Genomic DNA, 15,155 nt, shown 5'->3' on the forward strand with positions numbered 1-15,155 from the left:
GCAGGGCTGGTGATTCCTTGTTTTATTCCTTTGGAAACAGATGCGTTAAAAAGCTTTGTTTGGGATCATCTCCTAGTAACTGCCAAACTAGAACTTATGTTTAGACTACTGGTTTTTTTTTTTTTTTTTTTTTTTTTTTTTTTGGTATTGCATGGGGTACATTTAAATTTGCTAACTGGAAATTTCTAGATCAATAAAAGATTTTTATTTTTAGAAAAAGATTTCTTTTATGTGCATTGATGTTTTGCCTGCATGTATGTCTGTGGTTATAGACAATTGTGAGCTACCATGTGGCTGCTGAGAATAGAACCCAGATCCTCTGGAATAGCAGCCAGTGCTCTTAACTGCTGAGCCATCTCTCCAGCCCAATAAAAAGATTTTTTTATGTAGAGAAATACATTAGAAATACCAGCTTTGACTTAACATTGGTTATGGAGGTTTGTTTGTTTGTTTGTTTTGATTTTTTTTTTTTTTTTTTTTTTGCCCAAAAGAAATCCAAACCAAAAAACCCAGTAAGTTGGAATATTAAGTCATAGTGCTTCTAACACATGTATCCACCCCAGTGTCCTGCCTTAGCAACAGAGTACACTGTAGTGTGTGAACACACGGCTTCCTGGGACAGATGCTGTTGCTGAGCATTGGGAGAGTGTCTGGCTGCTTATCATCAGCCTGGAGAAGCTCACGTCAGAATTCCTAGTAATTTGGTACTGAGTGCTTGCCATCTTCTCAGTCTTACAGGTGTATAGAACAAAGTTGGAGAGCAAATTAGAGAACATCTGTAGTCTGAATAAAGAATTAAGATGTCCTGTTGACGCAGAGCTTAGTTCCTTCCCCTCTACTGAGTGAGGACTGTACTTGGTGGCTCAGTTTTCTACTGTGTAGAATGTGGCAGGAATGAGTGGCTGCAGAAGGAATGCTGTAAATGAGGTTGTACCTCCTGTGGTGCTTTTTCCCTGGGAACACTGCTGAAGGAGTAGGATATCCAACGTCTTGCTCACAGGCTGCTTTGCAGGCCATGTGCATCAGGATAGCTATGAATTCCACCCAACACATGCATAGATGACATTCTATCACAGTTCAGGAGGTTGGATACTCCTATTCTAGAGCATAGTTTCTCAGCTCTGATACACTTTGGCATTTGGAGTCAAATAGTTGATCATAATTCTTGGCTGTTGATCCCCTGTAGGATGCTTAGCAAGCAGCATCTCTGGACACCCCCTACGTGGTGCCAGGAACATTCTTCTCTAAGACTTGGTTGTGACAGTCCAGAATGACTTAGGATGTCCTCTAGGGAACAAAATCACCCTTTCTTTTCTTTTTTAAAATAGTATTTATTTAATGTATACGAGTACACTGAAGCTCTCTTCAGACACACCAGAAGAGGGCATCAGATCTCATTATAGATGGCTGTGAGCCACCATGTGGTTGCTGGAAATTGAACTCAGAACCTCTGGAAGAGCAGTCAGTGCTCTTAACTGCTGTACCATCTCTCCAGCCCTAAATCACCCTTTCTAAAGAACTTCTAGGGGAAGCCTGCAAAGCAGCCCTGTGGAGAGCCCCAGATGGCAAGCACAACAGCTAAGAGAATCCTTGGAAAAGGATCCTCCAGCCTCAGCAGGTATAAAAGTGACTGTTGGCCTGGAGAGATGTTCAGCAGTTAAGAGCACTGGTTGCTTTTCCAGAGGACCTAAGTTTGGTTCTCAGGGCCCACATGGTAGCTCACACCCATTTGTAACTCCAATTCCAAGGGATGTGACTTCCTCTTTTGACTTGACTACTGCATGCACATGGTACACAGATATACATGTAGGTAAAACACGCTTTCCCATGATGAAAATGTAAAAACAATTAGAAAAGACTTGCTATGGCCCATCTCTTCACTGCAGCTTTCAGGGAAATAGCCAGAGCCACCTTGCTAAATAGCTTCCTAGTTCTTGATCCACAATAGGAGATAATAAATCAGGTTTAAAGCTCCACATTTTGGGAATATTTGTTACCCAGCACTAGATAATACCCTAAGTGCTATCATAAAATGTCCAGATATTGTATAAGGTAGAAAGTTCTGCACTTAGGGAAGTTAGCCTGTGGAGACATCAATCCTTGTGTTTACCCATAGTTAGGTTTGTAGCACAGATTTATAGCAGAGATGGAGCCTAGGAACTATTGCTATGAAAGCTTTTTCCATGCTGGTAGCAAGACCATAGTAACTTGAGTGTAATTAGTCTGATATTTTAGATTTATTTGAAGTGAGTTAATTATGATTGCTTAAAGAAATACTTGATATTGAGATTTTGAAACAGCAAAATGGAGAAATGTTTCTAGTGGTACACTGTAATGAGGCTTTGGAAAATAGCCCCTTTTATAAAAGAAGGCACAGTGGGAGGGACATAACACTCAAAAATGCGGTTTATACCTGTGTGGAAATGACCTTATGAAACCCCTGATTGGGCTGGAGTGGTAAAATAAGGGCCTTTACATTTGTCTGAGGCTAGAGAATCCTCTGAAGGCACCTTACCCTTGTGGCTATTGGCAGAAGGCCTAGTTACTATCTAGATCTCTGCACAGGGCTGCTACAGTCTTCTCTAGATCAGTGGTTTTCAACAGAGGGGACATTTTGTTCCCTTGGAAACCACATTTTGGAAGGGAGGGGGAATCTGGGTGTCATAGCATGCACTTGTAATCTGAGCACTGGGGCAGCACAGAAGGGCAGATCTTGGGCTTGCCCAGTCCAGCCTACTTGGTAAGTTCTAGGCCAGTGAGAGAAGAGACCCTTTCTCAAGGTACCTTTTCAATTTAAAAGAACTAGACAGTGCCAGAATAGTATGTGGCATAGTCACTTATTGAGTGGATTTTATTTATTTATTATATGTAAGTACACTGTAGCTGTCCCCAGACACTCCAGAAGAGGGCGCCAGATCACGTTACGGATGGTTGTGAGCCACCATGTGGTCGCTGGGATTTGAACTCTGGACCTTCGGAAGAACAGTCGGGTGCTCTTACCCACTGAGCCATCTCACCAGCTTGAGTGGATTTTAGATTCCTTCCCTCTGGGCTTTCAGTTTGTTTTTTAGATGGTTTAAGGCTTTTCTAGGAGCGTCTGCTTTTGGAAATTTATAATTTAGGGCAGAATGCATAATTTCTGTTCTTTCCAAATACTGCTCTGATAGGGAGAGGAAACAGCATGTTGGTGCATAGAGCTAGGGCATTAGCAGTCTTTGCTGGAGGGGTTTCAACCCACAAGAACTATGTCTGAGTAATTCCTGCCTGTCTCATACATGTAAGGTGTGTTTTCATGGGAGTGTGTGTCCTCTATGGTAAGATGAGTGTGTTGTAATGAGAGCATGTGATTAGGGAGGAGCATTAGACGGTCACTGAGATGGTGCTGCCTCATATGTGCGGACATCTGGTGTGACTGCATCAGTGAGAATATTACAAAAGGCAGATTTGAAAATTACTTGGTAAAATGAAAAATGATTGTGATTTAGGAATGTAGGCTCCAGATTTACATATGGTGATTATGTCCGTGTAAGTATCATTAGAAGGAAATGTAATTGCTACTAACTAGTAGTTTGCATTAAGTTGAAAACACTACTAAGTGACAGAGCAGCAGTGTGAGTCATGTATCTCACTCTACTAATGGCCTCCATGAGAAATGAAAGCTTGTTTTAAGAAAAAAGGAGAGAGAAAATGGAAACATATACTGTTCAAAAAAGTGTAACAAGTTTAGGATATATTAGGTATTTATGCTGTATGAATACAGTATTTCCCTATGATAGGATCATTTTCTGCTTCTGAAACTTGCTCTTTTGCCCTCAGTACATGAAAGAGTCTTGCTCTTTGCTCCATGTGTGAGAACGGAGAATGTACTAGAATTTTAAAGTCCTGCTGTTGGAATTTCAAGTAGTTTCTAGTTTTCCTGTAACCAGACTGCAACAGATATGTACCTTGAACCCTATTTTGTTTGTATCTGTGCCGGTGTTTTGAGATATGATCTTACTCTGTAGTAGACTGGCTTCTACCGTGTCCCACCTGTCTCTGTCTTCCAAGCAGAAGGATTATAGGCATGAACCACTCAGTACTCCCAGCTTCAGTGTGTGTGTGTGTGTGTGTGAGAGAGAGAGAGAGAGAGAGAGAGAGAGGGAGAGGGAGAGAGAGAGAGAGGGAGAGAGAGAGGAGATCCTTTTTTAAAGATTTATTTATATGAGTACACTGTCACTATCTTCAGACACACCAGAAGAGAGCATCAGATCCCATTAGAGATGGCTGTGAGCCACCATGCAGTTGCTGGGAATTGAACTCAGGATCTCTGGAAGAACAAGAAGTCAGGAAAAGAATGAGAGAATGAGAATGAATAAATGAATGAGTATGCATCTTTACAGACTTAGACTTGTGGATGTCAGAGGACAACTTGCAGGAGTCAGTTCTCTCTCCTTCCACTGTGTAGGTTTCCGGGGCTGTATTCTCAGGCCTGCCAGTTAGTGCCTTTACCCTCTCATCTTTTCTATACCTACTGAACCATTTCACAGGCCTCGGTATATATGGTTTTTTAATCCAGGATTTGGAGAAATGTTTAACTGTCTGTTGGCTGTTTAATTGGTCATTCCTGGTATCTTGTGCATTTTGTTATCCCAGTTTTGTGACATCAGCTACCATATTTATTGTTTTCTTTTGTATTCATAAAATAAAATAACATGACCCCTCGGTAGTAGGGGCACTCACCTTTAATCCAAGGACTGGAGAGGCACAGGCAGGTGGATCTGTGTGTCCAAGGATAGCCTGGTCTGCAGAGTGAGTTCCAGGATAGCCAGGGCTACACAGAGAAACCCTGTCCCCCAAAAACAAAACCACAAAAAAGAAAAAAGAAAGAAGGCCTATAAACCAGGAGTGGTGGCATGTGTCTCTAATCCCAACACACAGTAACTGAAAAGAAGGTCATACATTCAAGCCAGTGTAGAAAATTTAGCCAGACACTGTCTCAAAACAAAACAAACATTAGTAAAGGGTATGCAGCTCAGCTTACTGACCAGCATTTGTCTGGTGTGTGTCCAACCCTGAGGGAACTTGGAAGTACTAATTGAGGGAACTGGGAAGTGCTAATTGAGGAAACTGGGGTTTTGAGCCCTTTGTATCATGATGGTGAGGGAAACAGATGGACTTCTTGTCCTCAACTTGCCCAGAGCAGGTGGCAGTAGGAGTCATTTATTAATGTCTGATAATTGAGTTTTACAAAATTTGCTAAACCTGCCATAAAAACTAGTACCTTAGGTTAGATACAGACATTATATTTGTTTTATATATGCGGTTGGTAGAACTTAATTAACTTCCTCAAGAGTTATTAAGTGGCAGAGCTAGTATTAAAACCCTGATAGTCCTCTTCCAGAGCCCAGCCCTTGTTTAACTACCTGGTGGGTGGTAAATAAACATATACTAATCATTGTGATTATTGGGGACTGTAGGGTCCCTGTGCGGCATCTGTCCTCCACTGAGTGGCTAGTGATGTCAGAGGGTGGAACCTGCCCCTCTTGCTCTGGAGCTGGTTGCAAAAGAGCCTGGGTGGGTGATCATAATGGGCAGCTGTTCTGCTATCCAGCTGAGCTGAACTTGTAGGTGTGGTCACATCCTGCTGGCCCTCCCTGCTCCCCACAGGTTCATCCCAAGGAGAGGACAGAGTTACAAAGGCTGCATGAGGCATGACACTCAGAGTGGAAGTTGAAGAAGCCACGTTGTGTAGGGGCCATGGCCATTTCCTCAGTTTCTAACCACACACTGGTAAAGGGAAGGTTGTCTTACGGACTTATGGAGATAAAGGGTGAAAGACCGAGAGAGTGCTTGCCTCAGGTGGGTAGGCATCCCTGTGGAGGGGTGACTCTGCCTATATATACTTGAAGAATAAAGATTTAGTTGTGGAGTGGGTGCGGGTAGGCGAGAAGGAACTAGCAGCAGCAGATCCAAATAGTTTACGGAACTGAAAGAAGCCAGCACACCAGAGCAGGCCTGGGGTGGGGGCCGGCATGGCCATAAAGGGGGACTACTGATTGGGTGAGCCCTGGGATTGGGTCAACTCATCTGAAACTTAGATAGCGGTAGGAAATGTGCATTTTTATTCTGTATTACAAGAAAATTCCTTGAGTTTAAAATAGTCATTTATTATTTTGAAATTGTGTGTGAGTCAAAGATGTGCACACGTCTGAGGGTTATCCCATCCAGCTTGGTGGCAAGCCCATCTACCTGCTGGGCAAGTGTGATGCTTGTTTGTGGCTGGAGCGATTGGATCTTTTACCTGGTGTAACAGTGACAGGAAGAGGACAGTGTGGATGTTTTCACCTTGTCAAGTTCTCAAGAATTAGGTATCTTCTGGACTGCCCACAGTCCTGCTGCCTAGAAAAGAGATTTCAAGAAAGGATAGGCTTTGGGAGTTTTGTGTTTATAGATGGAATTTAACCCGAAATGACCAGTTGTGTAGTTTTCTCATCCCTGCTACCAAACACCTGAGAGGAGAAAGGAGCCAGGGCTTACGGTCTCCATTTCACGGGGCTCCCCCCCCACACCCCGTGCTTGCCTCCATCCATACCCTCGAGCAGAGCATGTGGGAGGGCATACCGTGGGCTGTTCTGTACACCTTAGCTGGCAGGAGTGGGACAGAAGAGAGGGTGCCCAAACTATCTCCTTCCAGCTAAGCTCTACCACCACAGTGAAAACACTGAAGCTATCTTTTGTTTAGTATGAGGTGATGTACTGCGTGTTCTTGTGTCGTGGTGTGCGTGTATAGGACAGAGGACATTTCAAGTTGGTTTTCGCCTTTTACCATTTGAGTTCCTGGAATCAAACTTAGGTTGTCAGGCTTGTACCCTCATCCACTGAGCTACCTGCTTGGGCCCTCCCACCTCCTAAGATTTTAGGATTCTCTCAATCTGGAAATGGCACATTTGTGGTCCCAGTGTTCAGGAGGTGGAGGCAGAGGGTCAGGAATTTAGGATTATCTTCAGCTTTACAGTGAGTGTAAGGCCGGCCTGGGTTTACCTAACAGCAAAGCGGTGCTATCAGCTGGGAACCAAGTGTTATTTAACCCATGGGCCTGTGGAGGACTGTAACACAGCTGTAAAGGAGGTTATAAAGACGAGAAGACGAAAGCAGCCCAGGACCCTCCCCTGAAGAACTCCATCATCAGGAGCTTATGTAATACAAGTATGGGATTCAGAGAAGGTCCCAGAAAGCCCCATGTCCATTGTAGGATTGACAGGAGGAAGGGGGGGGGGTGTCTTACCATGCCAAATGCTAGTCCAGAACACTGGCCATCTAACGTGCTTACCGAGCCCAGTAGTGGGCTTGAGAAGAGCAGTTCCAGCAGGCTGGATTGAAGGAGGAATGGAGCTGAGAACAGCATTGTATGTGGAGCTGTGCTTCGCAAACTTAGGAACTGTGTGAATCACATTGTCACAATGCAGACTGCTCTGTGGGCCAAGATCCTGCCTTCTCAGGGAGCTCCCAGGCAGTGCTGGGACCACTGGTCTACCGAGTGCACTTTGAACAGCATAGGTGTAGGTTAACAGCTTTTGTTTTAGTTAGTGCATGAAGGCTTTGAAAATTGGGCTCTCTTCAGTTTCTGATTTGTAGCTCTAGGATGGTGTGTCCAGGAGTTTCCTTACTAATTAATCCTCGGGTGAAGCTGACATGAATGGTTCCCATACCTTGAGAATTTAGAGATTATTAAGTTTTGGAGAATTTTTTAACTGTGAGAAAGATCATCAAAAGTAGTTAATGAATATGAAAAATTTCTAGAGCACATTTTGAGACAAGTGAGACATCAGTGTGTAAATAACTCAGTGGTAGAGCACTCGCCTACCCAGGGTTCAGTTCCCTGTGTGTGTGTGTGTGTCCATCCCCCACACCACCCACGTCCCCCTCCTCCCGTTTGTGAGTCAGCAACACGCAGGAGGAATGTTGTTGAGAAGATGTGGGACGGCTCCAAAGCACTGTCAGTCTTGGGTTTGATCAGAGGGCATGCGTTCCTTAGAGTAAGAGAGACTATGGAGAGTGTTGGCTGAGGTCATCTGGGGTGCACAGATCCACAGAAGAGATGGAGCTGTATGGATCGCCCTTTGCTAACTTCTGTTCTCTCAAGGAAAGGGAGGGGGAGAAGGGATTGGAAGTTTGAGAGGTGGAAGAGTCATGAGATCTTTTTTCAGAGTAGAAAATGACCTTGTTCTGAGAGGAGTCACTGTTTCAGAGTATGTTTGCAATTATGTTCAGAAGTAAAAACTTAGAAGCAGTTTGATTGTACTTTTTTTTTCAACCATAGCTAGCCTTGGGTAATTAAGTGGTTGTGGTCACCTAAGGTTAGACTTGATCCAAGGGGAGGGTACAAGGGAGCAGTTAGGATGTTGAAGACAGAAGGGCTGGAGAGACAATTGATGAGGTCAGCAGCCTTGCTGCACTCAAGGTAGAGTAGTAAAAGCAAGCCGAAAGGTTGGAGGGGGAGTCGGTGCTGGAGAGAGATGGCTGAAGTGTGGCCCTGCATGAGGTGGAGTTTCCGGAGAGGTCAGGAAACGGGATGTTGGATATGCCCTCCAGTTGGATGATATAGTTGCCAAGAATATTATCAAAAGTTGGGAGTGGAGGGGTACTTTCTGATAGGACAGACTTTTGGAGGGTGATGGAAAATTCTAGTCCATAGATAATTGCAGCAGAGCAACCCTTCTTCAGGGTTGCTAGCAAGGGCTTTTAGCAAACAAATGGAAAGTGATGTCTTGAAGTGCCGGAAGTGCCTGCTCTGTGAGAGAAATGTCTGTGGTATAGCCTCAGAAAGGAGGCTGGGAAATTCCAAGAGTTATCACAAATCAGATCGATGGCTAATGAGTGAGGATCCGTGTAGGTTTGGGGGTGAAAGAAAGACTCCTGAGCAGGACAGACTGGTGTGCAATTGTTCTGCACTAGCCACTGCGATGCTGCACTGGTGTCATGTTGCTGCTCATCCCACCTGTGTTCGTTCAGTGGTCACTGTGTGAGCATCACTGTTGTGAGTGCTTGTTCTCCTCTGTCACTCTTCCCACACTCGAGGACTTCCTACTGTGTGTGCTTCAGTCTCTGGGAAGCGTCCAGCACTTGGAAGGCTATTCTCCTGGAAGCACCGTAATTTCTGAGGCCTTTACTTTGACCAGCACGTAGTCTTTAAGATTATCAGTGTGTGTTGGCTCCTTGGACAGGCTGCTGCCTGGTTTCATGAAGTTTACTAGAACACAGCCACACCCATCTTATAGGTTCCTATTATTTGGCTGCTTTCCGGCACCAACTACAAGCTGAGGAGTTGTGTCAGGGACCTTACCTGGGCTTTGGAAAGTAAAATGCTACTGTCTGCGCCTCTCTGGAAGATGCTTACCAACTGCTGATACAGACAAAAGAGGCAGAAAGAAGCATCCCAAATAAATAGGTGCCTTCTCTGGGTGGTGGGTAATGAGTCATTATAGTCTTTCTTTTTGTGTCTTGCCACAAATTTAATTTGGAAATGAAATAGCCTGAAAAGTATTAAAAATAGTATTTGCAACACTTTTTTTGTTTGTTTTTCGAGACAGGGTTTCTCTGTATAGCCCTGCCTGTTCTGGAACTCACTTTGTAGACCAGGCTGGCCTTGAACTCAGAAATTTGCTTGCCTCTGCCTCCCAGGAAGTAGAGGATTAAAGGCATGTGCCACCATGCCCGGCTTAAAATAGTATTTGGAACACTCTTAATGGTGGGTTCTGTTGTTTTCCTTACATCAGTGCTGCTTTTGATACAAAGACGGGGCATCGTGTGGCAGTTAAGAAGCTGTCGAGACCGTTTCAGTCCATCATTCACGCCAAAAGGACCTACCGAGAGTTGCGCCTGCTGAAGCACATGAAACACGAGAATGTGAGTCATTCCTTTTCCTGCACACACTGAAGGCTTTGCATGCAATCCTGCCGTGGATGCGTGTCACACTGTCAGAGTTGGGTTCATGCTGCATGAGGGCTACAGCTTCGGTGCCATGGGGCTGTCAGGTCATCGAGAGGATGACGGAGTGCCTCTTCCCAGAGTTGTGCTTTCACTACAGGATCTCAAGAAGCATTTAATTTTCTATTTTTATCTAGTTAGTTTCTGTGTATGTTTCCCTGCTGGGGTTTATGTGAATCATGAGATGCAGTACCCTTGTAGACCAGAAGATGTCAGATTTCTGGAACTGGACTCACAGATGCTTGTGAGCCCCACTGTGGGTGCTGAGAACCAAACCTGGCGGCTCTGCAAGAGTAACCACCACTCTTTGCTTAGATAGTAGTGTTTGGTGTGTTTTGTTTGTTTTGTTTTCTAGACACAGGGTTTTTCTCTGTGTAAGCCCTAGCTGTCCTGCAACTCACTTTGTATACCAGGCTGGCCTCGAACTCATAGAGACCCACCTGCCTCTGAACTTCAAGTGTTTGAATTAAAGGTGTGAGCCACCACAACTGGCTGTGATTTGTATTTTTAACATGTTTCTTTGTTTGTTTGTTTGTTTGTTTAAGACAGGGTCCCAGTATGTAACCCTGATTGGGTTGGAATTACTGAGCCACTCTCCAGCCCTGTATTGATTGCTTTGTATTTTTGAACAAAGCAGGCACGGGGGTGGGGGGGGAATGAGAAAAGATCAGAATACTTACACTTAATGTAGAAATTATCTCACCTTTCAGTCTATCGATGTTATGCAGTGAAGAACAAAGACTTGGGACTGCAGAGATGTCTCAGTGGCTATGAGCATTTGCTGCTCTTATAGAGGACCCAAGATTGGTTCCCAGCACCTACATTGGGTGATTCACACCTGCCTGTAACTCTGGCTTCATGGGTTCAGTGCCTCCTCCCTCTTCATCCAGGGATACACACACATATGCAGGCACATAGGGGCAGGGGAGAAAGGCAGACACACACAGAGAAAGAGACACAAAATAAATATTACATAAGGCAGGAATCCCAATTCTTTTTTCTGTCTGATACACTACTGGCTATGTTAACAAATTCTAAGAAGATAGAGGGATTTTTCATGGTATTATGTGAAGTGATAAGCAGGTGTTGTGGCATACATCTGTATGAACTTGGGAGGTGGCAGCAGGAAGATCAGGAGTCCAAGTTAGCCTGGGCCATATGAAATGCTGTCTGCAAACACCCAAACCCCAGAAAGAAATGATGTTAGCATATAGAAGACAGAACCACTGTCTGGGTAGAAAGTTAGGACACTGAGCACATAGGTGTGGCTGTACTTGGAGTTAGTTCTACCTAAAACACTGCAGTGGTACTGTAAGAAGACCACTACTTTCCCACTGTTTGATTTTTATGTGTTCTTGCAGGTGATTGGTCTGTTGGATGTGTTTACACCCGCAAGGTCACTGGAGGAATTCAACGACGTGTGAGTGAATCTTTTGTGTTTGCAGCCTCAGCAAGCGAATGGGGATGAGCAGCCCATTGGAACTGCTCAGCAGTACCCAAACCTCAGAAGATTATTCTCCACCTATTCTGGTTTCTTGGGGGAGGGATACATAAAGTGAATATTATGTATGTGATATGGTGAAGTGTATGGTGCATTAGGGCACAGTGTAGCCCATTCAGAGCCAATGATGAGTCCTTACAAAAGTTCCACAGAGAGGGAGTATAGGGAATTTTGGTTATAATTGTTTTTCTTATAAATGCAAGTCCACATAGGTGTTTCCTTCTTTGATCCCTCATGGTGGGAGGCGATACTGAGGCTACATACTGGTACTTAATGACTTCTTCCAGTCTGATGCCTTCTAGAAAGCAGAGCCTGGAAGTCCCAGGAACCACAAGTAGAGGCCAGGAGAAATAAAACAGGGACAAAGGGGATGGTAATACACAGATGTGTTAGTGAGAGCACCTGGCTGGGAACTGCCAGGGCGTAGGAGCCCTACAGAATGCACCTCAGATGGGGCTGTTCTTCTGATTGCAACTAAGGTTTGCTCCATTGTTCACGAATGCTTTGCATGCTGACACACATGTGATGCAAGACAGCAAGTGTCTTGTGCAAATCCAGCCTTCTCACCACCATATCTTTCCTAGTATGATTAACACCCGTATTAATTATCATCTTGACAGAAGCCAGAATCACCTGATGGGCCTCTGGGCATGCTTGGGGGGAGGGGGAGGGGGTTGTCTTGACTGTTAATTGATGAGGGAAGAGCCATCTAAACTGTGGTTGTGACTGTTCCCTAGGCAGGGCATCTGCAGCTGTGTAAGACAGAAAAGGCAGCAGAGCAGTAGCGTCTAGTTCGTCTGTGCTTGCTGGTGCAGTGTGATGACTATGTACAGCTGTCTCCCTTAAAATGCTTATGTCAGGTTGTTTATCAAAAGAAGAGGAAAAGACACTGAGCCCCACCCCACCTAAGTAAGAGACACACTGTGCTGCAGAAGGGGAAACATCTTAAGCACAGTTGTACGTTCGGTTTTGTTAGGATTCTCGAATTCCTAAGTGCAAAGAATGTTTATTGTAAAAGCTAAACTGTAGGTCATCACTGCGCTTCTTTTTGTATTACTAAGCCACCTTTCTCTACGACATGAGCAAAGAAATTAGCTTATGTAAAGAGAAAAATGAGTTCCTTACCTCCTGGTTTTAAATGTTTCACATCATAGTCAGATGAGCCTATGGCTTCTAGGCTTCTGGTAGAGGTGCCAGGTAGTGGTAGAGAGTGTTGGTATAACAGAAACCACTCATCTCATGGCTAAGAAGCAAAAGAAAGAAAGGACCAGGACTTCACAGTCTGCAAAGTCACACCCCTGATGACTTAAGCCTTGCCGTGTTGTAGGGAATTTGGAATTTTGCTTTCCTCAAGAAATGCTGTGCTTACAGAAATAGTGTACGACTGTCTTTGTTTTAGTCCCAGGTGTGGGGATATGGTGCTGCCGTGCAGCAGCTGACTGTGATTTGCCTTGTGCTCTAGCACAGTTTTTTTCCAGCTATAGATAGTTTCTGCACTTGTGTAATGTTTGGAATTCTGGAAACTTTTTACAACGTATGTAAGTGCTAGGACCCCAATGCTAGGTTGATGGTTAGTGGTTGTTTAGGAGGGCTGGTTGCACTTGCTAGTGGTAGTGCTCAAGAAAAACCAGAAGAAAGAAATTAGATTCAGGGATCTCTCTCTCCCTCCCACCTTCCCTCTCTATCTGGTGATGGGGGTGAACCCAGGGGATAAAGGGTGGGAAAAAGAAGAACCCACAAAGTAGCAAAGACTGGCTACATTACTACCCAGAGGTTTCACTGCTTTTGTAGCACCCTTGGAAAGGAAGCCTTTGGCATAGGGTTGTGTGGGGTTATTGCTCACCATCCACACTATACATACGACCTCACTCCTGATGCTCCCAGTGCAAGTCCTGCTTCTCTCCTCTCTCTTTGGAATGTATGTCCACGCTATTTGTCTTTTCCAACAGAACAAGCAGGCAGATACATTTGCTCTCTGTGTCATGTCTATAGAAAAGGGAAAAACAAGTGAATGCAAAGATGGAGCAGGAGAGGAGAGGTAGCAGTGGGAGGGAAGGCAGTTTGGCCCCTGTACAGGAGCTCAGCCACGTTAGCTCACCTACAAATGAAAGTTTAGGAAGCAAGTGAAAGGAAGACTGGCAGTGACTAAGAACAGTGTCCGCCTGTTCCTGCAGTCCTGTCTCAGCAGCAGAACAGAGGCTCCACCCACACAGGCTGAGCAGACTACAGAGCCCTGCTGCAGCCCGTGCTTGGAAAAGAGAATGTGGTGGAGTCTAAATGAGAAACAAATGCTGCTGCAGTCTTTTGTGAATTACTTTGAAAAGCATTGGAGTTAGGTCTGAGTGTTAACCTAAGTTTTTAGTAAGGTTAGACTCTAACAGGAAAAAAAAAGATTTGTGGACTACAAGTATTGGGTTTTGCTTTGATTGAGCATTCTGGAATGAAAAGTGGACCTATTTTTGCTACATTAAAAAGGCACTAATGAAGACTGATGTCTATTTGAATGGTTAAATTTTATTGTCTAGGTTTAACCCACCCACTACCAGTATTTACCCCAGTAAATAAAATTGTATTCATTTATTACAACTTTAAAGTTGCAGTCGTTTCAACAAGAGCAGAGACTTCTGTTTTTACCTCCAACTGGGTTTTAGCAACTTTTAAAAAGATTTATTTTTTTTATTGTGTGTATATATGTCTGTACACATATGTATGTATGTATGTATGTATGTATGTATATGGTATATACATACCTGATGTCTGTGTAGGTCAGGAAAGTATGTCATATCTTCTGCTAGAGTTATAGGTGGTTGTGAGCCACAGTGTGGAGTCCTGTGCAAGAGTAGCCAGTGCTCTTAACCCCTGAGCCCTCCCCAGTCCTAGCTCTTGTTTGAGCAAAGCAGCTCTCAAGTGCTGTCTGGTAGGTACTGTGCCCTAAGTGCTGAGTACCTGCAAGTCAGTTAATATGCTTTCCATGAGAACACTGGAGAGCCTGAGGTTACAGTAGGGAGTGTTTCATTGCTGACTGTTAGTGATGTTGATACCAGTCAAAACGTTAGCACCCTTCCAGAACAGAGCCTACCTCTGTGTTCTCCACATAGTATACATCTTCACACAGGCAACAAGAATAGTGTAGTGTTGCCGATCGAGCCTTGAAACCATTTGTGTTCACTAAGAAAAAATTGTCGCGCAAACAGCATACTAAGGATTAGAGACTAAGGCTGCCAGATGCATTGCAGGCTCCAGGTCTGAGTCTGCACTTCCCATGCTAATGAGCAAAGCTACAGTTGCCTCTGGCTTTATTGTGCTTTTCCCCGAGTCTGTGCATTTATGTTTCAGTTACTGCTTTTCCTTTCATCAGATGGTTCACATTTTTGCTTTATCTGAAAGACCACATGTGCCTTTAAGAAAGGAGCAATGGACTGGCAGTGGACTGTTTTTGCTTGCAAGTCATGGAGGTGGCTTGGTATGGAGCACATGGAATTCTGACTGCTGTATGACATGGTTAGGCAGGTTGCACATTACAGAGACACAAATGGGAGATCATTGAGCACTTCTAATGTTCTTAGTTCTTGCCTGTACTGGTCAGTGTACAGGTGTCATGTTGTGTATCCTGAATATTTACAAATGCAGAAAGTTTCAATAGACTATATTACCTTTTTTTGTTTTTTGTTTTTTTTGTTTTCTGAGA

The 15,155-nt window shown here is 44.2% G+C and overlaps 1 protein-coding gene across 2 annotated transcripts in view; it reads left to right on the forward strand.

Annotated features, from left to right (window-relative positions):
• The window catches only part of Mapk14 (mitogen-activated protein kinase 14), a 56,342-nt gene that overhangs the window by 12,751 nt on the left and 28,436 nt on the right, over positions 1-15,155 (forward strand). For both annotated transcript variants that reach the window (XM_021186017.1, XM_021186018.1), the window contains exons 2-3: positions 9,756-9,885; positions 11,328-11,386. In XM_021186017.1, coding sequence (XP_021041676.1) covers positions 9,756-9,885; positions 11,328-11,386 — 189 coding nt within the window. The remainder of the gene's footprint in view (positions 1-9,755; positions 9,886-11,327; positions 11,387-15,155) is intronic.

This window comes from Mus caroli, chromosome 17 (genome assembly GCF_900094665.2).
Source record: "Mus caroli chromosome 17, CAROLI_EIJ_v1.1, whole genome shotgun sequence".
Lineage (NCBI taxonomy): Eukaryota > Metazoa > Chordata > Mammalia > Rodentia > Muridae > Mus > Mus caroli.